The 27,621-nt window shown below is 38.4% G+C and overlaps 3 protein-coding genes and 1 long non-coding RNA gene across 8 annotated transcripts in view; 1 reads left to right on the top strand and 3 right to left on the bottom strand.

Annotated features, from left to right (window-relative positions):
• LOC139809235 (protein lethal(2)essential for life) overlaps window positions 1-572 on the bottom strand; it is a 3,106-nt gene extending 2,534 nt beyond the window's left edge. Inside the window, exon 1 of the mRNA XM_071772015.1 lies at window positions 412-572. The gene's annotated coding sequence lies outside the window, so the exon portion shown is untranslated. The remainder of the gene's footprint in view (window positions 1-411) is intronic.
• D2hgdh (D-2-hydroxyglutaric acid dehydrogenase) lies at window positions 412-19,003 on the bottom strand. 3 transcript variants are annotated; one of them, XM_071771982.1, is made up of 8 exons: window positions 18,862-19,003; window positions 15,708-15,843; window positions 4,962-5,254; window positions 4,252-4,449; window positions 3,631-3,824; window positions 3,101-3,269; window positions 2,452-2,919; window positions 412-2,366 (listed from the first exon to the last, which is right to left on the bottom strand). In XM_071771982.1, exons 2-8 carry the CDS (start codon window positions 15,767-15,769, stop codon window positions 2,107-2,109), a joined length of 1,644 nt encoding a protein of 547 aa, XP_071628083.1. In that variant the 5' UTR covers window positions 15,770-15,843; window positions 18,862-19,003; the 3' UTR covers window positions 412-2,106. The 3 variants fall into 3 exon arrangements, with proteins under 3 accessions (XP_071628083.1, XP_071628082.1, XP_071628084.1); XM_071771981.1 differs by having other exon boundaries at window positions 15,708-16,278; window positions 18,862-19,002; XM_071771983.1 differs by lacking the exon at window positions 15,708-15,843 and having other exon boundaries at window positions 18,862-18,996.
• On the top strand, window positions 15,307-27,226 carry LOC139809214 (uncharacterized). Of its 3 annotated transcripts, none has more exons than XM_071771959.1 (14): window positions 15,307-15,699; window positions 19,416-19,999; window positions 20,195-20,455; window positions 20,826-21,110; window positions 21,221-21,425; window positions 21,589-21,821; window positions 22,029-22,287; window positions 22,407-22,573; window positions 22,730-23,021; window positions 23,118-23,372; window positions 23,466-23,558; window positions 23,633-23,780; window positions 23,906-24,074; window positions 24,176-27,226. In XM_071771959.1, exons 2-14 carry the CDS (start codon window positions 19,568-19,570, stop codon window positions 24,392-24,394), a joined length of 3,018 nt encoding a protein of 1,005 aa, XP_071628060.1. In that variant the 5' UTR covers window positions 15,307-15,699; window positions 19,416-19,567; the 3' UTR covers window positions 24,395-27,226. The 3 variants fall into 3 exon arrangements, with proteins under 3 accessions (XP_071628060.1, XP_071628062.1, XP_071628061.1); XM_071771961.1 differs by having other exon boundaries at window positions 15,307-15,563; XM_071771960.1 differs by lacking the exon at window positions 15,307-15,699 and adding an exon at window positions 19,061-19,199.
• On the bottom strand, window positions 21,664-23,115 carry LOC139809239 (uncharacterized). Its single transcript, XR_011731059.1, has 3 exons — window positions 22,974-23,115; window positions 22,403-22,638; window positions 21,664-21,804 (listed from the first exon to the last, which is right to left on the bottom strand). It is a non-coding gene; the product is annotated as an uncharacterized lncRNA (long non-coding RNA).
• Window positions 27,227-27,621: the final 395 nt, after the last annotated feature.

The following is a 27,621-nucleotide window of genomic DNA, read 5'->3' on the forward strand; positions in this document are numbered from 1 at the left end:
ACAGTTACACCGACGTTCAATGATATCTTTTCTATTCAAAATTTAAAAGTTATTTCAAATTGACATATCTCGATCTTATAAAAAAATATTGGCTGCGTAAATCAGGCTGGAATTTTAAATAAGAGATTCTCCTGCTTGTTATGTTTAATAAACGAATAAAATAATGGCGATTTAACCTCTCTTGTATAAGAATTATCGAAACAATAAACGTAATATATGCTCAAAGGTCTCTAAGGAAAAAATGTTTTATAAATCTTTCTACATAAAAACTTGTCATTATTAATAATAATTTTAAACGTGAACGTAGCAAAAGACGCACGATAATTCAATTAATCAACGTTAATTGTTGAACAATCAAACAATAATCCGTACGTGACGCGTGAATTCGGAGAGGACAATTGCGATACGTACCTTGCCGCCTTCGAAAATAAAGCGCTCGTTTCGTTTGTCAAGAACCCGACGTCGGGCACGTCGTTGAATTATCACGCTTCGTGAAATAACTCGTCGTACTGCGCAATAAGAAATCCGCCGCGAGGCTCGCTTCCTTCAGGCGCGAATTCCGCTTAGCGATTAACTGCGCAACCGTTGCCACTGCGCCTGTTTATATTCGGTTTACCGCTCTTTTCGAGACCGTTCGATAGCGCGGCGTGCGCATGCGCACGATTGTAGGGTATCTCGCGCGACTTCTCGTCGCTTCCAGCGAGATGTGTTATGACTCGTTCGCCCGCTTATCTATATTTCTCGAAAGATCCGGAAGGAGCGCTTGCGGAATCGGAATTGTCCGCGAGAAATTAGAATAAAATTCATTCTTACGAACGAAAACCGCGCACGTTCGTCGGTTACGCGTAATAAAAATACCGAGATTCGATAAGAATTTCGATAAGAACTGATGGCATTTGTGCTCTCGTTTTCACTGTAACCGCAGCTACATATTTTGAATTATGAAATAACACATTATGTTATTAAAATATAGTATAATATAATATATGATATAATATAATTATCTTATAATTTTATATTGTACTTTACAATAATGTTATATATTATAAAATATAAAAATATTACTATATATACTTATATTTTTATATCTATAAATATACGTTAATTCCTTTTAGCATTACCTATACAAATGGCTTCTAGAACATACATATTTTGATGTATGTATTTAAAAACTTATCAGAAAATAGAATATTATCAAAAATACAAATAATTTTTATTAAAAGGGTTAAATACACAAAAACATTTTTAAAAAACTGAGCGAATAAGTGTCTAAACTATAACAAATATTGTTATACTTTATCATTTATTAGGTTCTTTTGAAAATTTATATTTCAGACACTCATGTCAAATTTAGGTATTAAATTAAATCCTGTTATCGCGAAAAAACAGTCGTATTTATCTTAAATTCCCAGAGAAAAGAGAAAAAGAATAAAAAATATATTAATTCTAAAAATAAAATCTTTATTGAAAGTTTATTTCATTCATGATTTTTTTTTCTAGATAAAATTCTATAGTATAAATGTTTCATGGCTGGATTAAATACAGGCAAGCGTGCATGTATGCAACAGAAGAAATACCTTTGCATTTCTTTGATATTCAGAGATTCCTGTTAACTATTACCCGCTTCATATATAGTTACATTCTCTTCTTATCACACATATCAGGTACACTTTTATATCACATGCATATATTTCAAAATTAGATAATGATAGGTATAAGTATCTAAAACATTCTACTTGCGAGAACATATTGTTTTGATATTTCTTCTAGCTATTACTTACTATGCTACCTATTATATGCTACTCATCTATTTCGAGATGTATTAGTCACCGATTCGTTTTATCTGCTTTTATTGGCAGATGGAAAACAGCCAAAAAAAAGCATGCAGAATCTCGTATGTGAAGTCAGCGCACATGTAACGCCAAGTACTATTGTATTAATAGCACACAATACAAATACTATATTTTCTTAAGCATTTTCTTAAGCATCCCATGATGATAATTATTTAGATAATCGCGCGACTTTACTTGATCTTCTATCGATTTTATTTAAATGGCACATTGAACATTTACACACCGTTTTTGCTTACGATTATTTTCACGATAATCATGACTTCTCTGCTAAAACTTTATATGGATTTAGGATGCCATTCGGATCCATCATTTTCTTCAGACCGTACATCATCTCGATCTCAGAAGAACTTTTGCTCAGGTGAAGATATTTGGTCTTTTTAAAACCGATGCCGTGTTCGGCACTGATGCTACCCTGGCACTGTGACACGTATTCAAAGATAAAAGGTTCTAATTGTGCGGCCACGTCCTCGTAGTATTCCGGTATGGAGATTTGTACGTGGATGTTTCCGTCGCCTGAAGACAAAAAAGGGAAATTATTCGTGAACATCAAATATATATTTCTAGACATTTAAATTATCTTTATTTGCATAAGAGATACCTAAATGACCGTAACCGCTGATCCTAACAACACGCGGATCGGATATTCGCTTGCGAAGTACCTTGACGACCTCATAAAATGATGAGAAAGGTAGGGAGATGTCGTATTTGAAGACATATCCGTCACGTAAGACACCCTCACTGATTCTTTCTCGAAGACCCCAAATATTTTCCACTTTTGTTGTTTCGTTAGTCAAAGTGCCATCTTCGATGAAATCATTACTAATCGCTTTTTCGACAAACGAGGATAGTTTTTCTTCGTCATGGGCCAGATGGCTACCGGAGGTTTCAATAAGCATATAAAACTCGTGACCATCTTTGCAACTCGTCAACGGATTCTTCATGCCTAGGTTGTTGATGGAGACATCCAGAGATAGTCGGTCCATCATTTCGCAGGAAGAAAGAATTTCGCCTAGTTCGCGTCTCGCTAAATGATATGTTTTCATGACCTTATCAAAGCTCGCCAATCCTGCAAAAATTATATAATTAACATACAAAATACTTAAACATTAAATTTTTATATTTTAAGTCAACAAAATTTTATAGTAAGGTGTACAACTGTACATGTGTGTGTGCATGTGTATTGTAGTTTAACTTATATATTAAATCTAGTGTATACTAACATATTTTTATATTTGCACTAAATATACCTAGAAATGCGACATTCACGGCCTTTGGCAACGGTGGACACTGAATAGCTACTTTGGTTACAATTCCTAACGTGCCTTCAGACCCGATAAAAAGATGTTTCAAGTGATAGCCGGTATTATTTTTCTTGAGAACGTTCAGTGCGTCCACGACATCGCCGTTTGCCTTCACCTATAAAAATAATTAATATTATTTTCGATTATATTAAGCTGCAAAGAGAAAAATTTGAATCTTTAAAAACAGGGAAATTTAATTTTTCTAACTTTGGAAAATTAATTAATCATTTTGTTCTTTCCCAACTTTCAATAATAATTCAAAAATTTACAATATAATAGTAAATAATTATGAGAAAAACATAAAAATAATTTTAGTTTATATAAATTGTAAGCATATCATGTAATTTAGACAACAAAAATATTGACAGATATAATTATTTATACCTTTTAACACTGTCATATATAAATTACATATAATGTATATAAATTAAAGAATAATATTATAATAATTTTAACGATTTGTATTTAAGACTTACGGCTTCGATTCCCAAGACGTTTCCGTGAAGATTGCCGTAACGCAGAAGTCTTACTCCACCTGCATTAGTGGACACGCAACCGCCAATCAAGCAGCTACCTTTAGCTCCCAGATCCAAAGGCATCATAAGGCCGACGGTAGCCAAGTGATTTTCCAGGTCCTGTAAAACGCAGCCAGCCTCGCATGTCAGTACACCTAACACCAAGTGTTTGTGTTTTTAATATAATGTAACGTAACACAAGAGAGAAACGAACAGTTATGTAATGTCTTTTCGGTCATGTGAGATTTTAAGGAATCACACTGCGTACTATTCACATATGTTAGCCTCTGAAACATATTTTTTCAAAAGTCATTAAAAAGAGGGGTGAAATATCTCAGTTTAATTCTTTTAACTCAAGGATTCTACTTTAGACTAATTTATATATTTAAAAAATATACAAATTAAAATAAATCTTTCCAATTTTAAATACTTTAACAGAAGCTTTAGATAGTAACAGAATTTGGCAGCTGTAATCGCAACATAAATATTGAAGGTTTTCGCCCAGTTTTCTGGCAGGGCTTCCGAAAATCTTCAGATCACATCTTTGAGTTGATATCATAATTGCATGCACTTATCACCTACCCGCCAATTCATTCGTATCCAGAATTTTATTCATGAGCTTCATCGAGATGACGATTTCATCAAATACTGGGTTGCTTCCTGAGACGAGACCGGTGTTACCACTTTGCGGGCAAACTGCTAATCGCTTTTCGTTGCAATATTTTAAGCAAGCTGATACCTCCTCGGTGGATTTCGGTTTCAACACCAACCGACTGGCACCTGCAATTATAACCGACAACCACATGATTTGAAAATGTAAAAGAATTTCGGACTTTTACTCCAAAAAAATATTAACGATGCATTTTTCTTCTATTTGAACTATACGAGCATGTGGTCACACATGCACTCTCTTTTTTAAATATAAACTTCATAGTTCAGAAAAAGATATTTTAGACATTTTAGTGTGTTAAAAATAGCACACTACAGGAAATTTGTCTTATTTTGGAGAAAAGTAATATGTGAACAAATTGTTGTTTTAATTGTAGTTTTTTCCAAATTTTTATTTTATTATTATTTAAAAAAATATATAAAAATATTTATTTAGCAATAAAGTATAGATATAAGATTCGCAAATTCTCTGATTTCACTTACATTGACATAATATTTATTATTTTCATCAAAACAAGAATTCTCTTGAGATAAAAAGAATTACTTTTTTTCCAAATATATTTTCCATAAAAATTTAATAATTAAAAATTCTCCCTCGCATCTCTTTATCCTTTTGAGCTTACCCCTGACGGTCCTTGGAAAGTCGATGTTGTAGCTCTCACATTCATCCGGGTCCGTGATGAGGCGATTGGAGCCGAGCAACGCCTCAAAGAAGCGAACGTCCGCGTTCGTGATCGTGGCGTAGGGTCCGCGTCGCATTTTGTACCTGATCGACGTTAATTCGGGTTTCGCACCACCGGTCTGATAGTAGCGACTTACGATTTTCCCCGAACATCGAGCAGCGACTTCGTTGCATCGAAGGAAGATACCCATCAGTGCGCCTCGCATCGCGATCATTTCCCACGATAAATTAATCCTGAAAAAGAAAAAAAGACATCAATATTCGTAATCTCAATTAAATTGAACACAATCTTCAGCTAGCTTATATTTTTCTCACAGAGAATCGACAAAAAATGATAGACCGCGAAGAAAAAAAATATTTGTTACCGAAGGTGTCCCTTGCTTCACACGATTGATTAGCGAGGAAAGAGGAATAAGAAATTTATTCAAAAAAGTTTGTCACTAAAGAATAAAGTCCATCAAGGAAGAACAGATAACTTTAAAACCATTTATTATAAAATAACGACGAAAGTATAAGTATAAATACATAACATTCGAGAGCTAAGTCACATTTGTATTTCACAAATCTAATCGCGACAAAACTAATTTATCGCTATGTATAAATTATTTCGCATCTTCAAACCATGTTTTATATCAAGGTCACTGCATAGCTTTGAAATAAAGATGGCTAAATATAATATAATGACACAATTGCCAGGTGATACGCAAAGTTGCCATTTTCATAATGGCAATTAAAATATTTTGCAAAATAATTCAGATTTATAATAAAATAATTTACTTATAGATAAACAAAAGATCGAATATTGACTTCATACTTCATATAAATAAACGAATTTTTGTATTAATAATTAAAATTTGTTAATTTTATTAATAAAATAAGATAAAACTATTAACAAATTATTTCATATTTCTATTAATAATCAATTACATTAGACACATCGCGAAATGTACTGACAAAATACTGAGAATCTATATATAGTTCATCACGTTACGTATAGATTTCAATACCGTCGGCACATTTCGGAGCACACCCACATATTAGCATAGTTTCGTGATTACAGCATTATTTATCGACACGATAAATAATAATTTGCTTGATTGAAACTACCGCCATCTTCAGGTCATTTGTCAACTTCTACTCGAAGAATTTCTACTTGCGCTTATTATCGACAGGGTAATACTTTCGAGAATATATGACTCTTACAAGAATAAGGCCCTGCGCACAATAGAGCACGTATTAGAAATAGGAATAATTATTAAATATTAGGAATCGGAATTAGAAATAATAATTAAACGTAACGCACAATAAAAAAGAATAAAATATAAGATGTAAATATAGGAATATTCCTACATTTACATATCCTAATATTTAATATTTGTTCTTATTTCTAATATGTGTTCTAATATGTGTTCTATTGTGCACAGAGCCTAACTCATCCCCTCAAAATTGAGGGAGTTAAGGAAATAAAAATAGACCGTTTGTTTTATAGAGTAATAACTCTGTTTATTCTCTAGCTGAATTTTTCACTTTTTATCTGTTCTATCTTTCTCCCCCTAATGTCTAATTACATATACATTTTATCTGAAGTAGTGCAGAAATATAGTATAGCTGCAAAGAACAGATTTAACAAATAAGATCTTGAAGTCATCATACCAAGAGCTTAAACGCGATATTCACCTCCGCCATATTTGATCCATCGCGAATTAATGACGGTCGATTGAATGAGATTAACATCGCATATAGTATATCGCAATTAAAAATTCGTACTATTTTTTTCTATTATTTTCTCTATTATATTATTTATTTTATTATATGTATGTATATCTTTTTCACATATCAATTACAATTCACATCCTCTACGCTAAAAAATGTATCATGCCAAATATAATGTTAATTAATTGACATCTGTAATATACGTACATATGAAAAATTATAATTTTTAGGCTTTATTTTCGAATTTTAAGACTTGATATATTTATACATATCTGCACAGTGTAATATTAAATTACGCGTTTAACGCTCTTCTCGAGTAACTTCAACTTCGAAAGCAATCCCGTCACTTCGAAACGTCACAAGGGGTATATGGGATAATCTAAGAAAATGAGCAACAAAACATCTCCCCAATCTGCATTGTAGATTTGCAGAGATAAGGCGAAGATAACGTTGCATATAATAAAGACAACCGTTTATCTTGGATTAAATTTTTCTTTTCAGTTTCCCGCACAAAAACTTAGGTTCATCTTTTGTGTCAGCAGAGATCTCTGGTATCTTCATGGCATATTACGTGAGTGAGGAGAAAAGATTTGGGATGAAAAATTATCTGGAGAATTAGACTCATTCTTTTACCATGCATCTCAGCTTATATACGATAACCTTATTTAGACCTTATTTGTTTCTTAATGGACGTACAACGATATTAAAATTCTTTTCGGTTATCCATTTAAAATCGTTATCGTCACGATAATTCATTGCGGCATGTGACACTGTGACAGACGCGGACACAATGAACGAACGAACGCGCAACGGATTTCAAAACGACGTCTGTCGCAACGGCCGCAACAATATCAGAGAGACGAGCGTTAACGCGGCTGTCCGTCCCGGCGTTTACAGTGATTAAGGCGTGGCTATCTTAGCATGCCTATTTATAGCCGGACGTACGTACGGCCGCGGCGCGGCGGTGCGCCTTTCACGCGATCGCACAATCGTGCAGAAAGCGCGATTCGTCGCGTCTGTAATTGATACAAAACCGCGCGCGTATATGTCCCGGCGATCGGCGTAATGGCGCGCCGAACTGGCGGCCGTGTTGGTTTATACAATATAACCGAATTTATCGGTTTGCGGGGAATCCACCCGACAATCTATATCCAGATACTTCTTCTTCGGTATCGATATCAGACACTATCGCATATCTTCTGTATCTTCTGTTGTAAGCACCAGTTTTAAATCTTAAGAAGAAATATTCGTCTCGAGTGTAAATGACATTCTCTCCGATAAGAACTTTGGAATTTATTTCTCAACATCCGATGTGATAACCCTTATTAATGCGTTTCTAACGAGTTTGAGAACGCGAAGTCACTTGAAGTTCAGTGAACAATACAAGTTAGAGATGCAGTTTACGTGTGAACGTTGATTACGTGCGAATGTTGATCGATTTTTTTTTTAGACTTTTCGTATTTGGCGTCAAAATGCGATCGTTAAGCTCGTTCCATCGATATGTCGTTGTGAAGATATTTAAGAATAAAAATTAAGGAAAAAGGACTTTTTCTTTTTTAATCCATTGAACGTGGTGATTGTTTCATAGCATGACGATTTTTGTCATTATTTATTATTGTCTATTATAGCATTCTGGACCTAATTTATTATTGTACCTCATTTCGAAAGAGACAACGTATGAAGAGATGAAACTGCATCTTTCCCCGAACCTCGATAAAGTTCCTCAGATACGAGCTTCTGCGAATTGGCCTCCATGAAGTTCGCCAATGAATCAAAATATACAAGGAAGCGACCTACCAAGATAACATCTTAATTCTTGATCTTCCTCTGACGAGAGACAATAATCATATCTCGTCTCCTCGTCGCCTCGTAACAGGAGACTATTTTTATCAAAACCGATTACGCGATTATTCGGCGAACCGTGACTGCAAATTTAACGCCTTTTATCCACAGTCGTATACGAGGTCAGTGTCGTATATCATTTCGCAAATTGCCATTGGGATGCGAATTCGAGTCACTCCAGGTCCGAATTAAACGGGAATTAAACAACGATTGTGAGTCGAATAACAAAAAAAAAAAAAACACCTAACACAGTAATTTTCTTCAAATTATTCCGGACTAAAGGTGCGCCTTTGGAAAGACCTCGTGACGCATCAGAAACATCGTTACCGTTTTACGTTCAACATATCCTTCATACCGTATAATGTATGTAATTCTATCTCTATATATAATTCCACCTGTGTCCATACAAACGATACGAGGCTTTCCATTTCCCTTCCGCGCCATTGATAAATTATGGATAATCGAGTAAAAAGAATCGCGACATATAATAAGGGCGCACGAATAAAACCGATTTCTCCGTGCGCATAAAGAAAATTGGTGGCAAGAGAGTAAACGAGATGCGCTTTGTGATATCTTTACCGTTTCCACGCGCTCGTTGACGCGTAACAAAGGTATTATAATTTCCACGTTGCAATTGTATTCGTGCAATTAGCAGGATTTCGTTCGAGTGCTCTTTCGCGAGCTCTGTGCAATATTATTCGATATGTAAATCATACCCTTTTCACGGTGTACGGTGTTCATAGTGCCCTATATATATATATCGCGATTTGACACGAATAAACGAGCGTTTATCCCCACGCACGTTCGGTTGCATCGCGATTTTTCGATTGATAGAATACGTTTCCCGCGGACGTTCCGTAATTGCGTCCATAATTAATCGGTCCCGCGATAAACGTCCTACGCGGCGACAACAACTCGCGATCCGTCCGTTAGACCGTTCGACGTCCGCGAAAAACCGTGTGGAGGGAGGGAATTATTAAGAACTTAATTTTAGCGTGGCCGGCAGGTGGAAAATAGAAGCGATGGATCGATGAAGCTTAATCCAGCCGCTGAAATCTTAAGTGTCCAATCGATAAAACCCGTCGCGTCGTCATAGTTAAGCGACATCGCGAGACGGGCGTAACTCGTCTTCATTTCTCAAATTCGAGGAACACAATGGAGAACAGCACCGCCCAAGGAACGCCGCTCGTTCGACCGATTCGTTGTAGACGCACCGCGGGACTCGTTAAAGTCCCATCAGGCCTTTTGAAAGAATTAAATATTGAGCACAATGGAGACAAACGTATCTTTCCGGCCGACAATTTTAGAAATATTTATACTTCAACAATAAACTAATGGACGAATGAATATCAATCAAATGTTTGACTTTACGAAAGCATATGTGCTTAGCTTGTTATCTAATATGCAATAGCCCGCTTATATCTTTTAGTATTTCCCAAAAAGAAACGGTGACGAGATTTATGAACGGATATATTTACTTTAAAGTAAAATAGTCAGTAAATGAATGTAACATGAATGATTAATCTTTAAATTCTTAAGTAGGGAATAAAGAAGATTATAAATATTCTGTAAGTTGGGCAAATACACTCACGTTGTACAGTGTAAAATTTACATGAACAGCAAGTTTAAAAATCACACAATTTATAATAAAATTTATACATTTGCGTTATAAATTTTGTGATTTTTGAACTTGGTCACATAATTTTTACACATTTGTTTTACAGTTAGAGGATCGATATCAGTATATAACTTCGCAAAGATTGTATTTGGATAGCATATACACGTGCGATAATGAATCTTCTGCTTATTCACGAATAAACGAAACACAGCGTCCGACATAAGGGTCTTTTTCGCATGTCTACAGCGTCGGAAATTGAACTCGCTGAGATTGTACCGATTTCGCAACCTTTGGCAATACGTATAACATAATAAACTCTCTCTCTCTCTCTCTCTCCCCTTCTGTCTCCTCCCTCTCTCCCTTCCTCTCTCTCTCTCTCTCTCTCTCTCTCTCATCGTATATACAAGTGCCATATTAAAAGAGGCTGTTATACGCAGATATTAAAGAGGAAATTTTTTACTCTCTCGTAAAGATAACGAGATTATTATCCTGTAGAACAATTAGCCGATATAGATCGGAATTTATAGCGAAAGAGATTGCATTCTCAGCATGAACGTGTGTCGCAAATGTTGCACAGGCAAGTCTTACGATTCCTGAACGATTGTCTTGGAGTATCGTGTGGAGTCGGATCGTTAACCCCCCCTAATCGGCCGCGTGGGAGATAATAACGATATCACTCGTATCAAATTGCAATACGTGCACCGACTTGTAAATATGTAGCCCCTTGTATATGTATTTTATATTTGTATGTATCCTTATGTGTATTTTATATTTGTAACTTTTTATATGTGTGTGTTTCTTGATATATATTTCTTTCTTGGCGCTCAATCTGATGTAAAATTGCTGGCTCATTACTTGAAATTAGAAACCGAAAGAGCCATAAAGATGTATTAAATTTTCGATTTTGCCAGGCTAATATAAAACGTAATGGCGTGACCGTTCCATACAATTAATTATGCTAAATTAAGAATTAACGATATTAATTTGCACGTAATGCGCAGTCAGATAATGAGAGACGCTCTCATTCGGAGCGAAGATTATATTGCAAATCGAATATCGGGATATTCCGCGACGAAGAGGATGGCCCGATGCCCTCGAGCGTCGTTGCCCCAACACGACGAGTCCGTCATGGCACTCGCACGGCATTCGGCAATTACGCTTCGCTCCCCTCCCCCCAACCATCCCGTCTCCGCGCGGTCGCTACCATTTTCTCGACGTTAATTCGAGGACCGATCGGATGCAGACATCGGATATATTATAATCTACAGCGAATCTTTCGATGGGGAAGCCCTCCTACTCCTGCCCCTTCCCCGTCGTGTATCATCGAACGATATGCGGCGGTATATTACCGAGCAGACTTGTGTGGGGAAAAGGAGGTCAGGGGGTGGAGAGGGAGGGGACGGTTGAGTGTGGGAAGGAGGAGATGGCAGTGAAATGAGCCCGCGGTAGAGAGGGAACCGCGATGGACATACGAAGAGAAGAAAGAGCGGCCCGGGGTGGGAAGGGAAGAGGGAAGAGAGAAAATTTCAAGGGAGAGAGATCGAGCGTGGTGGGAAGGGAACCAATCGTCGCGACGATTTAAGCGCTGTGTGCGCGCGCGCGCGCGCGCGCCCGCCGCGTCCTACACGTGATATAGCGTGCCGCGTGTACGGAGCGCGTATGTGTGTATACCGGTCGAATCAGAATGAACACACGAGCCTCTCGCGATAGTAGCGATGGCCACACGTGTACGTGTGCTCACGCAACCGTGTATACGCGCGCACACAGGCGCTGCGCGCGACCAATTCACGGACATCGACCATGACTATATCGAGACTCGAGGCGAATCGAGGCGGAACGAGACGGAAGGAGACGGGACGACGCGCGATACGAACGGGCGCGAGCGAGAGAAAGAGGATCTGTTCTCCCCCCCTCTTGGCGGGGGCAGCGCGGCACATGCGCGGTCACGCAACGACGTTACACGCGCCGGCCGTACCCCAGGCCAGACCAATTCCTCGGTAGCAGCCCGAATCATTAACTTGTTTCCCTGGCAACCCCGTCGCGACCCACACCATTGGCTGCGTCGCTTCTCCCACCCGCGCGCCATTGAGCTCTACGGTCGAACGGCAAACTACAGATGCCGAAGATACGCTCCATCGTTCGCAGCATAGCATAGACGTGGACTATAGGGCAATCTCCCCCCCTTCCTCTTCCCCTACACGCCACGATCTACCGACCCGACCCTCGTCAAGCGCGCATACACATGCATATATGTGCGCGCGCGCGCGCATGAGAACGTCGTACGCGCGCGCGCGCGCGTCTGCCGCTCACGCAGGGACTTGGTTACTGGGATTGGTACAGCCGGGACTGTTCCTACCCTACGCGCGATACGTCCTACCGTCGCACCTCGCGTCGAAATCCGAGACCGGTATTGGGAGATGAACGATAAATCCCTTGTATTTCACGTTAGCGTGGTTTTACTCCTTTTTTACGATTCTATATCTGGGAAATGCTGTCGAGGTACACTCGTTTCCATACGTAGGATCGAGTACCGTAAACGGAAGGATTTTTAATTAACAATTTTCTTAATTGAGCGTGCGGTTTTGATCGCGTTCGACAGCGATCGCCAAAAACAAAACGCGTTCGCGTTTCGGCGTATAAAATTGCGCGCGATAAGCTTGCCATGCTTCGTCCTAGGCAAATACAGAGGTAGTACACGTGGAAGAGTTTTTAAGGGCCGAAGTTCCGACCGCCGAAACGCGAGACTCCGCGTCCTTGATCCATAGATGAAGATGGATCCCCGTGCCTTGGGCGGAGCAGGATGCATTATGCATGGAGGTTTTGGCATCAAAATTGGAGCTTTCCTCGACACCGCGTCGCGTCGAGGACGTCAAGGACGCGAGATGCCCATGTTTTTTGTTTTTCTTAAGTTTTGCTTACGTATGTACGCTCGTTGCGTAAAAAAAAAAATAAAAAACAGCTACGAGCAACTTGAACGCACCGATTGGACGGAAAATTTCTGCAAGAACGCGAGGAGCCAATTGCGTGCGGCTCGCAAGTCCCCGAGTTTCGAGCCGGGAAGCATAAACTCGGCTTAGAGACAGTTGCGCGTCAGGGCCGTGTTGCGCCCGCACGGGGCCACAGATACTAAACTTCGTGTGCGAACTTCTCGCTACATTACGTCACTATATTTTATTCCAACTGCATACTATATACACATTACTTTGCTGTAATTGGTTTAACAGCGTTAAGATTATTATTATAACATTTATATATTTCGGCAACTTAGAAAGGATTAAATTGCGAAAAAAGATTTTTAGAATACCAAAATCAAATATTGTAAATAAGAACAAAAGAACTATTATTTTGCAGCATAATTACATGCGCGCACGTATTGATTAAAACAATATTTTACAAATTTATTTCGTATCTCGAATAATATAAAGTTTTATAAAACAAAGAGAGAGGAAAGAACATATGTTAAGACGAGCATATTATGTTAGGACGAAAAGAACTTATTTCATTTTATTCGCAGCAAACACACTCTTTTCTCTCTTTCTCTTATGTGCAATGTGTTTCGTTGCAGGGGGAATAGTCATTCCAAAGGATATAACTCATAGAACCTGCACAGCAGAAACATTAGCCATTAACAAGTGACCTTCACGTCTTTGAAATCTTTTTGAATACTTTGTAAATTTTTTCCGTTCAATTGTAAGCATGTAACAAGAAATTTCCTAAGAAGAGAGTCTAATAGTTTGGAGGGGCAAGTCTGTTCTTAGAATTCTGCATAGATTTCTTGTAATTTAAAATATACAAATATACAATAAGATATACAAAATACATAAATATGTGCATTTTTATATATTAACTTTACGATATTACGATAATATTTTGATGTAAGTTAAAAGTATTAATAATGATTGTTTTCGTTCATGTAAATGTATAAAATAATAAGCACACACAGTTGGATTAGTAATAATATCATATACGTATGATACGTAATCTTACATGCATTAAAAAGTGGCTCTTCATGTGGAGTAAAAAGTTTTTCTAGAAATCCTGGTCGTGCAATCGTTGTTACGTAAAGTTTCTGGTGATGATTAGCGCAACTGGTAATAATCGATCGTGTGTTGTTTACGATATGATATGAATAATAGATGATATTATCAGCGGTAATTTGTTGTTATCTTTTCTCACTGCAATAAGAAATGAAGATCGTAACAACAATCTCTGTACAATTTATCTCTTTAAATATTTTTATTAAAAGAGGTTTAATAACACTCGTTTTTTCAGTTTTTTTCGTTAACATTTTTATAAAATCTCACAAAACTTATATAATACATATAAAATAAATATGTTTAATATAGAAATTGTAAGTTGTTTGAATAACAATCGTGTGTTATAAATAAATATAAAATTAATTAATTGCAATTTTAAATTGTAACGTATTTTCAATTATCACTGAATATGTCATTTAATAATATATATCAATTAGATAACAATATGATCGAACAACGTAACAAATAAATTATTCATTATTATCAATAATAACGTATAAAGTTTTTATTAGTATAACAATTATAATTCCCAATTAAATATTCAAAAAGGAAATAAACAATGATTTCTCTGACAAAAAGAAAAAAAAAGAGAGATTCTTAGGAGAAATGTGTAAAGCTGGATACCAGGGCACTCGGAAAACTCAGCACGTTTCTGCCGGTGCTATGCTGTGAAATATAGCATGGACTATAGATCTGTATACGTACAGGAACAAATGGTTCGCGTCTCTGTGTGCGAGCACACGATAGGACGACTGGATGCGATAGGTAGCGGTGAGGAAGGAGAGAGGAAGAGAGAGAGAGAGAGAGAGAGAGAGAGAGAGAGAGAGAGAGAGAGAGAGAGAAAGCGAGCGAAAGAGAGAGCGAGAGAGAGAGAGAGAACGCGGTACCGTTAGTGAGCATGCGCCTATAGCCACCATATCCGATGGCTCCGCCTTTCTCAGAGCGGACGATGCCTTTGGGATTTGTCCCCGTCGAACCAATCAGCAGGCAGGCTGGACGACGCGGGGCGCGCGGCGGGAGGGTTACAACGGGAAGGGATGGCTGCGTCGGGGACGCGCGGGTATTACGGAGGTAACGTCCGTATTATACCGTGTGGAACAGGGAGGCAGCTAACAGCAACGGCAGTAGCAGCGGCATCGTCGATAGCACCGACGGATTAACCATTATCGCCAATTCTTACGGACTCCAGGCTACGCGCCAACGAATTTCGCGGGTTGTTGTTCGCGCAATGAAAAACGGTGATTCGTAAAAAAGTGAAAACGCTACGAACGAGCGAACGACACGCCGTTGGTGGCATCGTGTGCTGCGCGACGGACAAGGTGGTGGTGGTGGTGTGAGTGGGAATACACATAACACACGTGCATCTACGTAAGCGCACTCTCTGTGTGTGCGTACACACACACACACACACACATATACGCGGCCAGTCGAAGCGTGTATATATAGGTGTGTGACTGCGCAGTCGCCATGTGAGTACCTGATAATAGGTAGAAGCGAGACGTCCGTGTCGGAGGCTCCGTCGACTCGTGGTGGCGTCATCGTCGTCGTCGTCGTCGTTGTCGTAGGGCGGCCGTCGAGTGTATCCACCCCTTCGCCATGTCTCTCCGTGGGCGCTGTACGTGCCACGCGAGAAAAAAAAATTATCACTAGACCGCGTTTACGAATACAACTCGACTACCACGCTGACGAGGACGATCTTCGCCGAACGCGACAACGGTCCATCGACACGGTGCGACTGTTCGATAACACTGTGCCTTGTCTCTGTCTCTCTTTACTCGTTTGCCACCTCCTCTCTCTTTCGCACACCCGTCCCGTCGTTTCTCCGAACGGTGTTCTTCATTTTGTATTTTCAATATGTCGGCGTCCGCGAGACGCCGCCACCTCGGCGCTCGGATTCGCACGGAGGGACGGGCTGCGACGACAACGACCGGATACCGGATACCGTATCGTGCGTGTGACGCCAGCCAGTAGCCACGCTTTATTGCGTTTTCCGGCGAGCGTGTCGCAGAGAAAAAAAAAGCGTCTCCGCGTGCTCTCGTTATAACTATCTGTTTGTACATAAAATTGCCATTATGGCGAGATCCATGTGTTAGCCGTCCCCCATGGCACAGTTCTTTTTTCTCTCTCTCTCTCTCTCCTTCCCCTCTCCCATCTCCTAATTTTTCTCTCCCCTCTCCGTCACGCCACCCCGCCTTTCAATCGTATTTCCCGCTCTCCGGTGCTTTCCCCCCTTCTTCCCTCTTTCTCCCCTCTCGTTATTACCGTGCCGCTAATTATGGTGGATATATGGGCTGGGACGCGACATTTTGTTCGTTTGCGCGCGCGCGTACGCCGCGCACATTCCAAAATGGAATCGTCGGCGTTTACGCGCCGGATCGATATTCCTCCCGTGATGGTTTTTATTCGAGTGACGGGATATGCAGAGCTCTGCGTTACCATGCGAGTTCGGCGTCGGGGACGTCAGACCGTGTTCCGTTCTTTCGCCCTGCTTGCCCTCCCCCTCGGTGCATTCGAAGCGCGACGCGTTTCTATTTTCTCTCTCTCGCTCTCTCTCTCTCTCTCTTCACCGAGAAGCGTATCGAGCCTCGAGCCCTAGCGTTGTAAAAGGTGGCCCAGATGTGTGGAACCTTTTACAAGAAGTTCGCGTATCAACGTATATACATATACATATATTCTGTAATACATATGCAAGATATATTTCATGTACCAGTTTCACTTCGAAATCAGATATCATTTCATTTCCGCAATGCAGAGAATCTCGGATCTGTCGCGAGCTACTTTTCGCGTCTACGAATTTTTTTTATCGAACGAATTAGGCGCTATAGGAAACTGATTTTCCCATAACAAAAAGAAAGCAAACGAATTTTTCTAAGTTACAATGTCTACCCAATATAGCTTCACAGATCGTTTGACTTTGGCTACGGTCAACGTGATGCTACAAATGCTTCGAAGCATTCCTCTTCTCTTTTCTTTCAATGAAGAAAGAAGAAGAAGAACGCTCCAAAGGATTTGTAGCGTCACGTTGACCGTAGCCTTTATATGTATTTCATTTAAGGTCTAAGGTATTTCATTGAATATCTGCGACGAGTGATAAATTCTTTCGGTTTTTGTTAAAGTACAAAAGTCCAAGTTACAGTGAAACGCGACTGATTAAGTCTGAGACATCCTATATAAAAGAAATGAAAATAAAACCTTTCCTTGTGAAATGTGCTTAATTGAGCTGTTCTGTGAGAGCGGAATTATTTCTCAATATAGAAAGTAAATTTGCGTCACTTAGTTTTGTGTTGGTGCAGTATTCAATCTATTTAGTTTTACATTCTTACAATTCTTGAATTTGAAATAAGATGGATGTATGTTTTCTTCTTTAAAAGATATAAGAAAAGTAAAAAAAAAAAAAACAATTTCGATATAAAAACTACAATAATACTGCAACAATATTAAAGTAAAATGAAAAGATTGAAATAAGATCAGATGCAAAGTTAAGTTATACAATCTCAATATTAGAAATGCAATAAAAAATATAACATGGTCCTATAGGTTGAGGTTGAAACAGTAAATTCACGTAATTGAATGGGTAATCATTAGTACATTATTGAGACGTTTAACATTATGATGACATTTCAATAATATTTATGCTAATAAATGTTTCAAGACCGACAAATAATCAACACATGGTTTCAGCTGAATGGAAAATGTCAAATATTATTAGGCATGGCACAAAAAATCAAAATTAGGCACATCCCTACTTATTTGCTGTGTATTCACATAATCGGTCGATTTTCACTTATTTATAATGTCAGAATTGCAATAATAATCCGATATTAATATAATAATAAAAAACAATATCAGATGGAAAGATTGAACGTCAAACAAAAATCATATATAATTTGGTGTTTAAACTGCAGTAATACTCCGACAATGTTGAAGTGAAATGATGAGATTACGGAATGAAATTATATGGATAGTATGCAACTGTGTGTGAAAAGCATACTCCAGGCTAGACAGAGATAAATAATATTTTTACAATATTCTGCAGTGTCTGTATTCTTCGGGGGAAAAGGCGCGCTCCGTTAAATAGAGATTAATATTTTTATAATATTCTGCAGTGTCTGTATTCCTCTGGGAAAACAGTTGATGAAATCACTACTTCCGCCGTACATACGTCCGCACGATATCTTCACAACGCTCGAACATTTCGAGATACTCAGCTAACTCAGCATTATCCTTATCTCGTAGCTAAGGCAAATTTATGATAAATAATTATTGCCGCACGAAGCGTCTGCCTGTTTGATTTACGTGTTAATTACACAGTAGGATCTGCATACGCTGCGATTTGGTTCTAATATCGTATATTAAGTATAGCTATATGTCGATGTCGCCGCCTAATCCTAACCTATATTCGCTCGGTTCTAATTCTTGCGACGATAGGGCCGCGATAACCGCCCAATTTACGATGAATAAATAACGTTCAATCGAACGACGGGAAAAAAAATAGCGCCGGATGCCCCGATATCGAGCGGATGAGTAAAACCATGTGGTTTTGCTCGCTTGATCGCGCGCGTTACTTTAGCGCGGCGAGCTAGGATCGGGCGAAACGTGACGAACCGTTGATAACTTTTCAGATAACTTACTTTTGCCGGGCCGAGGAGTTTCCGCATGCGTGACCGTCGAGAGAGAAAGAAAGAAAAGATGCAACGTTAAACGTAGGGCAACACTTCACTGACTTCACTCCCAGCCCTCTCCCAGGCACCGGTGCCAGTAGTCGTTCTCGCGACGACAAAATCTCGCCGAGCTCTCGGATCCGCCAAAGCACGCGTACTGTCGGCGAAGGTTATGGCGCGGCGTCGATGGCTACTTCACGCTCGCCTCTCGAACCCGCGTTCGATCGTCAAGTAGACACCCCACCGCGGTATTTTTGTTTAAACATGAAAATAAGATAACGCCGTGCGTAGACACGAGCCGGGAGAGAGTACGTTGAATATTCTGCCAATGGATACAATCGTATTACTCATTTAACTTGTGAATGGGAAAATAGAAGACCGTTAACGAACGATAGAGCAAACTTTTAAGAAAATAATATACCTTCGATGATGCGTGCCTTGCACGCGGAAATATGCGAAGCTGACACGACAGTCGGGCTATTATCCAGGAATTAATTTTCTTTGTTTGTCTGTCTATATCGCAGATGCGGCACGATGGGAAGATTGAAACTGGCGTGAATGTGAATGTAAAATGGCAAGGAAAAGGAGCTACGCGCCAGTTGAACACTGTTAGCGAGAGATACTTCTTTTTCTAAGAGAACGTCTGTAGTCTAATTACGCAAGAGTATAAGGAAACATGACAGATGTTAAACCGATTGGAATTTCGACATCGCAACCACAACAGCAATCGCAATCGCCTCAGCAACAACCGCAACAACAACAAATAATGATCGCAACTCATGACCTGCAGCAGCAGCAGCAGAATGTCCAACAGTCGCAGCAACATGTACAGCAGCAACCTCAGCAGGTCCAGCAACAAGCCCAGGTACAACAGCAGCAGGTTCAGCCGCAGCAGCAGTTACAGCAGCAAGTTCAGTCGCAACAGCAGCTACAGGTCCAGCAGCAAGTGCAACAACAGGTGCAACAACAGGTGCAGCAGCAACAGCAGCAGCAGTCACAACAACAATCGCAGCAGCCACAGCAACAGCAGCAAAATAACGGACCTCACAATGTTGTACCTACTCAGGTTCAAGTGCAGCCGCAGGTAGCTGCCAGCATGCCGCAACAAGTAATTATTCTTTCACATCTGTTTAAAATTATATATTTCGTTTTATTTTATAAATAATTTTACATTTTTTATTATATTTGATTATTGATTCTACTTAATTATGTTTTATTAATTGCCACGTTATTTTTATTCTTTGGTTTTTTTTACCTTCGCGTGAGTATATCGACATTATTTTGCATCTCGTTATTAATAAAGTTACAGGGAGCTGTTGCGGTGTCGATGCAACAGCATCAGCAACAGGGAGTAGGTGGTGTGTCTATGACATTATCTGGTCAACAAGGTGCAACCACTATAACTACAATGGCTGCACATCCGCAGGCAGTTCAAGTGATTCAACAGCCAATGCAGAGTCAAGCTTATCATTTACAACAATTGTATAATACTCAAGGTACACCGTTGTTGATGCCAGGAAACCTTGCGCTCCATCCGGCGGGCATAAATCCCTCTTCTATTCAGGTATAATCCAATTTTCTTTAATTTTTATGAAAGAGAATTAATTATCTCTCTAAAAATAATTTATCTCGAAAACTTTGATATACAAAATTTTACTCTATAATTAAAATAATAATGTGAGAATTAAAGCCTCCTACACACGAAGTGATGTAATATCAGGAAAAAAAAGAACAGTTTTCTTATAAACTGTTTTAATTCTATTAATAATATAATTTATTTTTTTTATTAGAACATTATAAAATAACGTTATAAAACTATCAAAGATAGTTAAACAAAAAATGATATACTCTGAAAGTCGTATACACTATTTTTCCTTTTTTAATAATTATTAGATTCGCGTTTCTAGTTTTAAAAAACAATGCATATTTTATAGGTGATAGCAGCTGGAAAGCCGTTTCAATCTACAGCTCAACTAACTCCTCACATGTTGGCTACGACATCTTCGCCTGGACAAGGAGCTGGTCATCCAGGTGCCGGTGGTAACAAAGTCCCGGGATTTCCCGCCGGCTATTTACCGGTACCCACGTCTGCTAATCCGGGTGGTGGTCAAACGCTAGTGTTCGGTCAACTCGGTGTATTAGGTTCTCCGCAACCACCGCCCTCGCTGCAGCAACAACAACAGCAGCAGTCCACGAATAAGCAGGACCAAGTACAAAAGGTAAATATAGCAAATAAGCATTTATTCTACGATATTAAAGCTTTATATTTTCCGTTTGCTTATCACTTTTCAAACATTATCATCTACAGTACACGATATATTTCAAACAGTATACAGCCTGCACTACTGGGACACCTTCAGGTGGAAGAACTGGTGGTATGCAGTTTGCACCCTGGCAATTCGCCCCTCAAGTATGGACCACTGGATTGCAACAACCGACTCTCCTCACTGCCGCGCCTAATCAAATATTCATTCGCGGTCCTGCACAAACTGATATGTTTATACAAAGTCCACAGCCACTACAGGCACACAATGGTCAGTAATTCCATTCATTTATTAATACACCTAAACATTTCCAAAATAAGAATTTAGTATTTTTTTGTTTATAATTTTTTTGGTATTTTCTTTGTAACCCATGAACGAAACTTTCACACAGAGAATAATGAAATTAAAAAGTCTTACTGTTTTGTTTGATTAGCTCTCGCGACGCAGCAACAGATACAAGGTGTGCAACAGATAACGGCGACTGGTGGAAAACCTAAGCTGATAGATATCCAGCAACAACAGTCTCAACAGGGTAAGCCGAACACAACCATACAGCGACCGTTGAGCATCTTACCGTCATCCTTGGTGCAGGCTGCCAATGTACGAGCCGCCAGTTCTGTCTCCACACAGACAGTTTATGGAGTGCAAGCTACAGTACAGACACAGGTTATTATATTAACATCAGCACATGGTATTTAATTTTTATCTTGAGAATCCATGATATATAAAATATATTCTATAATACAAAAATAACATAAAACCTAAGATTATTTCGAGTGTTACAATAGACTCTTGAACACTTTGTGACTTTCTCTGCCTTTACGTCCACGACAACCTTTAAGTTACGACAAACGTTTTGTTTTCTGCCATCAGCCAAAGAATAGCAATAGCGGGAAAGGCCGTGGCAAGCCGATACAAACTCCGCAACAACAACAACAGCAGCAGCAACAGCAGCAGCAGCAACAACAGCAACAACAACAGCAGCAGCAGCAGCAGCAACAAGCCCAACCAACAATACAACATCAACAAGTCTTCATACAACAGAAGCCACATACGCCGCAACAACAGCCGCAGCTGCAACAGTACCAACAAGTGCAATCTTCCCAAATACAGAACACTAAGCCCATCATGAGTAAGAATGCTTATTCAAGTTGATATTTACACGATACTTACAGTATCAAAGTTAATATGGAGTATAGATATAGAAACTATATTTGACAGTATTATAGTATGAAAATTTCTATTACGTAGCGAATATGACGCTGCAACAAACACCACCTGGCGTTGTCCTGGGAGCGGATCGTTCCATTATGCCCGTAGTCTCAGTGGGCGGAGTTGGAGTCGGGATCGCTGCCTCGTCGCAGATGAATACAATGTCGCAACCTCCGATGTCAACTATGCAACAAATTCCTTTACCGGTACTGACTGCTATGCTATTTCGGAAGTTACTGGCCTTGTAAACGTTCATTTATGTTGCATATAACTGTAAAATGATAAAGCTATTCTTTTTTCTCTGTAGCATAAAATAAAGAACGCAGAATATAGAATAATAATGAATATTCTTTCTTTTCTAGACTATCAATCCGACAATTATATCGGGTAATCAAATAATGAGCGGTACGTCACAAATTCAAGCGATGCCAATTGTGAGTGCAACGCAGGATCAGCCGACACACGATAACACCAACTCGACGATAATGATCACATCGCCGGACCGTAATTCGCAGGCTGAGTGCTCTTTGATATTACCGTCTACCACGAACTCCCCGTTAATAACTGACGATAGCGTAAAGTTAGCTGTGAAAAAAGACGACGTACCTGTCACTACGGAAGATATCACGACAGCACCTCAGTCGGAGATAACAGGTATTAATTATCATTTTATTAGTAAATAGGAAATTTATTGGATACAATCCATGCGGGGTGAAGATATAAAATGGTTTCGTAACCGTTTATACGTAGATGGGGACCAATGTAAGACGGCAAAAAAAGACGAGGAAACAATTGCTCCAAAAGTGGACGAGAAACAGTGCAATAACCCGTTAGCAGGGCTTGCCAATACAGTAAACGCGATTACGAACGGCGTAGTTGGTGATGAGTCACAAACTATACCGATCTCCGCGACAGTCATAGTGAATAATAAACAAGCGCCGCCTAAAGCTATGGTAAAGCCACAGGTTCTTACGCATGTGATAGAAGGATTTGTAATACATGAAGGTATATATTGTAATTGCATTTTTATCTATCAATTATATTATCGTATTAAGTGTCCCTGTGATATAAACATGAATTTTCTTATCTGTACTGCAGCATCAGAACCATTCGCGGTGAGTCAGGAAACTACTAATATCCTTAATCGGAGTCATACAGTCACAGAAAAAGATGCACACGAAGAGCCGCCAAGTAAGTAACTTACTCCCGTGAGTGATTAATGTTGCGTTTTAAGTTCAAGCTAATAATCAAAATTTGCATCGCAGAGAAGAAAACTTGTTCTAATTATTTGAACGAAGAGGATGGAACCAGCGGCCAAGTCAGTAAATGCGAAAGTTGCGGTAATGCGATCGACGAACAAAACATTAAGTTGAAAAAAGAAAAGCGATTCTGCTCGTCGATGTGCGCAAAGAGGTGAACACATACTTTATAACATACATCAAGTATTATATGTATTATATGTACTATCAAATTATTTTATTTCTAAATATTTTCTCTCGCAAATACTTTTTTTAACGAAGAACTTATCTTGTTTACAGTAAAAAACGTGAAATGCGTGATGCTACGGAGAAACAGTGGACTGAAATAGAGACTGAAACCGTCGATGTTGACATGACGAAGAAAAACGGCGAGGAGAGATCGTTGTCTACGACTACCACATCCTCCGCCGACGAATCACTGCCGAAAGTTAATCCAGTTAAATGGACGGTAATGAAAGATATTTTTGAGATTTTTTTCATTAAAAAAAACATACCTGAATATCTTCACATGAGCGAAATTACATGAAAAATTATATGTGTTTCACGTAGGTGGGTGAAGTGTGCGATTTCATACGTGGTCTACCGGGATGCGCCGATTACGCGGAAGACTTCGCTATCCAGGAGATTGATGGCCAAGCTCTTATGCTGCTGAAAGAAGATCACCTCATGTCGGCGATGAGTATCAAATTAGGCCCGGCATTAAAAATCGTCGCCAACATCAATTCGATGCGCGTAGAATCGAATTCGAATCCTTCGAATAATTCATAACCGTCTGCTTACTAGTAGCAGGATTTTCAAAAAATGTTTCCAGAACGTTTCTAGCCTGCGGGCTACAGGGTTTGTGCAAGTATTTGATCGAATGTAAATGTGTAAGATTAAATGTCTTAATGGCAACTACACTGAGTATATAAATACGGACGATTTTCATATCGGTATATTTTACGAAACTTTGTGATGTTAGCGACTTCTCTGATGTATCTCTGGAACAAATTGTATAATTTAATTGAATAATTTTAATTATACATATAATTTAGTTTAGTTTTCATGAGTAAATTACGAAAGAGACGAAGCAATATCTATCAATTTTTTTATTTCGAATGTATGGATAAAAGTAAAAAAAAAAACAGTTTGCTTAAAATATTAATTGGTATTTTATTTTACGGTGAAAAATGAGGATACTTGTATACTGTACGTATGGTGGATACTCGTGAATATAATGATTCTAAAGGACAAAATTTGTTTGAATAAACAGTTCTTTAAAATTTCCTAAAAAATTAGCTTTATTCAAGAGTATCATCCATACGTTATTTATAATTTGATTTTTAATCTGTTTAATCGCGGTCTGATAGCGATCTAAACAAATTAAGGATATTCGTATTTTTCTTCTTTTAGGATTACATTATCGAGGATATGTTTATTTTACGCACAAAAATCGAATTCAGGTAGAAATATGATTGTACTCTCAAGATAGTAATACTACGTTAAATGCGTGAAATTTGTTTAGTTGTATTGTATTCCGGGCTCGGCACTGATTGATGTTCAAAGGCCGGTATTCATAGTTAGATCTTATATTTAAGACCATCTTAAGTTTGATTAAAGACAGTCTCAAGACTCCATCCAATAAAATGACCATATTAGAATCTTGAGGCATTACTTAAGATGATCTTGAAATAAAAACGGACTATGAACACCAGTAGACATGTGTATATAATGTCATACAATGATCATACAATAGAAGTGAATATGATCATTGAACGGATTTTATTGATCCTAATGATCACAAAGAATGTTTGTGAAATGATTTCATTTGACATGCACATAATGAGTGTTTCCTCAAAGTGCACTATTTTGTGAAACTGGAACTGTCAAAGAATAGAGTACAAATTGTGTCTATTGTGCAGGAACATATATTGTACATATAAAACGAGGATACAGCACGCTGTATTTTGTACTCAAGAGTAAACACCACCGGTTGACGTACAAAATGCATTGCCTTCTAAAACTTATGGATAGTAGCGTCACAGTTACTGTCTCGTTAAGAATGCCGATATTTTTTTTTTCTTGCCGGAATGATAATTTCGCTCTTATGTTGATATTGAAGGGGAGAAAAAGAAACTGCCTGCTTGTGTCATTCGTATTTTCATACATACGTGTTTTGTAAACGTTATACGTGTACTTGGTCGATACAGGTGTAAATAGTAGATGTAAAATGATTTATTTATTGTACAAAATTTTACGACACGAGATTTTAGAGTTTCTGAGAATTATCCTTTCATTATCACAATTAGTTCGTAGTCCAGTGAAAAAAAAGTGATTATCCTGTTCTTTAAGAGTAATGATGAAATTAAGTCTTGGAAAAAATTGTCACTATTTTTAGTGTTGGACAACTTTTTTCAATAAAAATCTGACGATATATAATTTTTAGTATGTCAATATATTGGCACGTTCTTTGGAGAACTCGCTGTAAATATATTTATTATATAAATTCACATAACCGTCAATTCTGAAGCTAACTGACAATGAGGCAAAGGTTGCTGCTTTTATATATTTCTTACTATAAGATTAATTAATTTTATACATATTTCGATATATTATGTAAAGTAACTGCGTGATGATTTAATAGGATCCGTCGTGTTTTGGATTGAACAATGATTTGCGATGCAGTTTACGCAAACGTTAAACGTAGTAATAGATGTCTTTTTGTACATTGTAAGAGAGAATCTTAGCGGAGGCAGCAATATAGCTCCTAAAAACATCCGTATGTATCGCATTACTAAATTTCTCCCACGCTCTATTCATGCCTATTGATAGAAAGTAGAGTCTCTACATATAATGCAAGTTAAATATTCCGTGCACCTCGTAAAAGTTTTTTTTATTCAGGTTCGGTTGCACCAACAATGCGAGCTTATTAAAATTCTCCCTCAGAGAATAAGTATCTTCCATATACATTAATTAAAAAATGTATTTCCTTTTTATATCCTTATATCGACAAAGAAAACTTACGATACAGGCACATGAAAAGAATGTAATTAATTAGCGCTAACTGAAATTGGTGCAACTGTGGCTGACATAATTAGGTTTCACGAATGCTGAAATTCCAGCTACAAATTCAAAGTTCAAAATTCTGGCATCGTTTTCGGCGAGGTTTCGAAATAACTCAGGGCCCCAAATGTTTCACAACATACTTTTTATAATGGAGAAATACACTCTGCAATGGCATAAAACTAAATTATTATTATTATTATACTATTGGGAAAGTAGGAGTTGAAATAACTGCAATTGAAATTTTTCGAATAAAGAAAATATAATGAATTACGAATCAATTAATTGTAGAGGATAATCCCTGCAATAATCACTCTCAAACTTTCCTTTAATGTACACTTTCTCGTAAGTGACGTACTTATATTTTTGTCCTTTTCTACAATTTATAAATTTCTTGTAATCTGTTACCTAATTTAATATAAAAAAAAAAGAAATGTATGTTATTGGAGAGTTGCAACTCAAAATATGATAAATGTGATACAAAAATTAGTAAGAAACAAAATGTTTAAGACTATATTTATTACAGAAAACAATAAAACTATGAAGTTTATTTACAAATGATGAGCATAATTTTAATTTTTACATTGACTATATATATATGTACACAGGTTCATTAACAGTTGATAATTATTCGAGTTATATATATATTCTGATTCTCTCGAATACACTGCTCCGCGTCGACTGTCATTCGATGTTTTTCCACTTCCCTTGCCCATACATTAAAAGAATTGCTTACAGATTTATCTCGACCGCATGACGGTCTGCCCTACGTCGACAATTTTATGTCCGGAGATTCTTCTATGTTCCTACCCTCAACCAGAAGCTCGTCCGTGGTGAGTTTGCTCTGCGCTAGTTGCAAGGGACGAATGTATCGAAAGTATTCGTACGCCTTGTAGCCGATGAGGAGGCCGGCGATTACCGTCACCCCCATGCAGACTTTCACGGCGCCCCTG

The sequence above is a fragment of the Temnothorax longispinosus genome, chromosome 2 (genome assembly GCF_030848805.1).
Source record: "Temnothorax longispinosus isolate EJ_2023e chromosome 2, Tlon_JGU_v1, whole genome shotgun sequence".
Classification (NCBI taxonomy): domain Eukaryota; kingdom Metazoa; phylum Arthropoda; class Insecta; order Hymenoptera; family Formicidae; genus Temnothorax; species Temnothorax longispinosus.

What these genes read in the sequence shown, in the direction of transcription:
- D2hgdh (XM_071771982.1), bottom strand. Translation starts at nt 15,769, where the DNA reads ATGACGCCACCACGAGTCGACGGAGCCTCCGACACGGACGTCTCGCTT. An exon ending in TCGCTTCTACCTATTATCAG is followed by an intron (nt 5,255 to 15,707) that starts GTACTCACATGG and finishes TTTCTTTTTCAG; the next exon opens with GATTAATTTATCGTGGGAAA. An exon ending in CTTTCCAAGGACCGTCAGGG is followed by an intron (nt 4,450 to 4,961) that starts GTAAGCTCAAAA and finishes TTATAATTGCAG; the next exon opens with GTGCCAGTCGGTTGGTGTTG.
- LOC139809214 (XM_071771959.1), top strand. Translation starts at nt 19,568, where the DNA reads ATGACAGATGTTAAACCGATTGGAATTTCGACATCGCAACCACAACAG. An exon ending in AGCAGGACCAAGTACAAAAG is followed by an intron (nt 21,111 to 21,220) that starts GTAAATATAGCA and finishes TATTTCAAACAG; the next exon opens with TATACAGCCTGCACTACTGG. An exon ending in ACCTCAGTCGGAGATAACAG is followed by an intron (nt 23,022 to 23,117) that starts GTATTAATTATC and finishes GTTTATACGTAG; the next exon opens with ATGGGGACCAATGTAAGACG.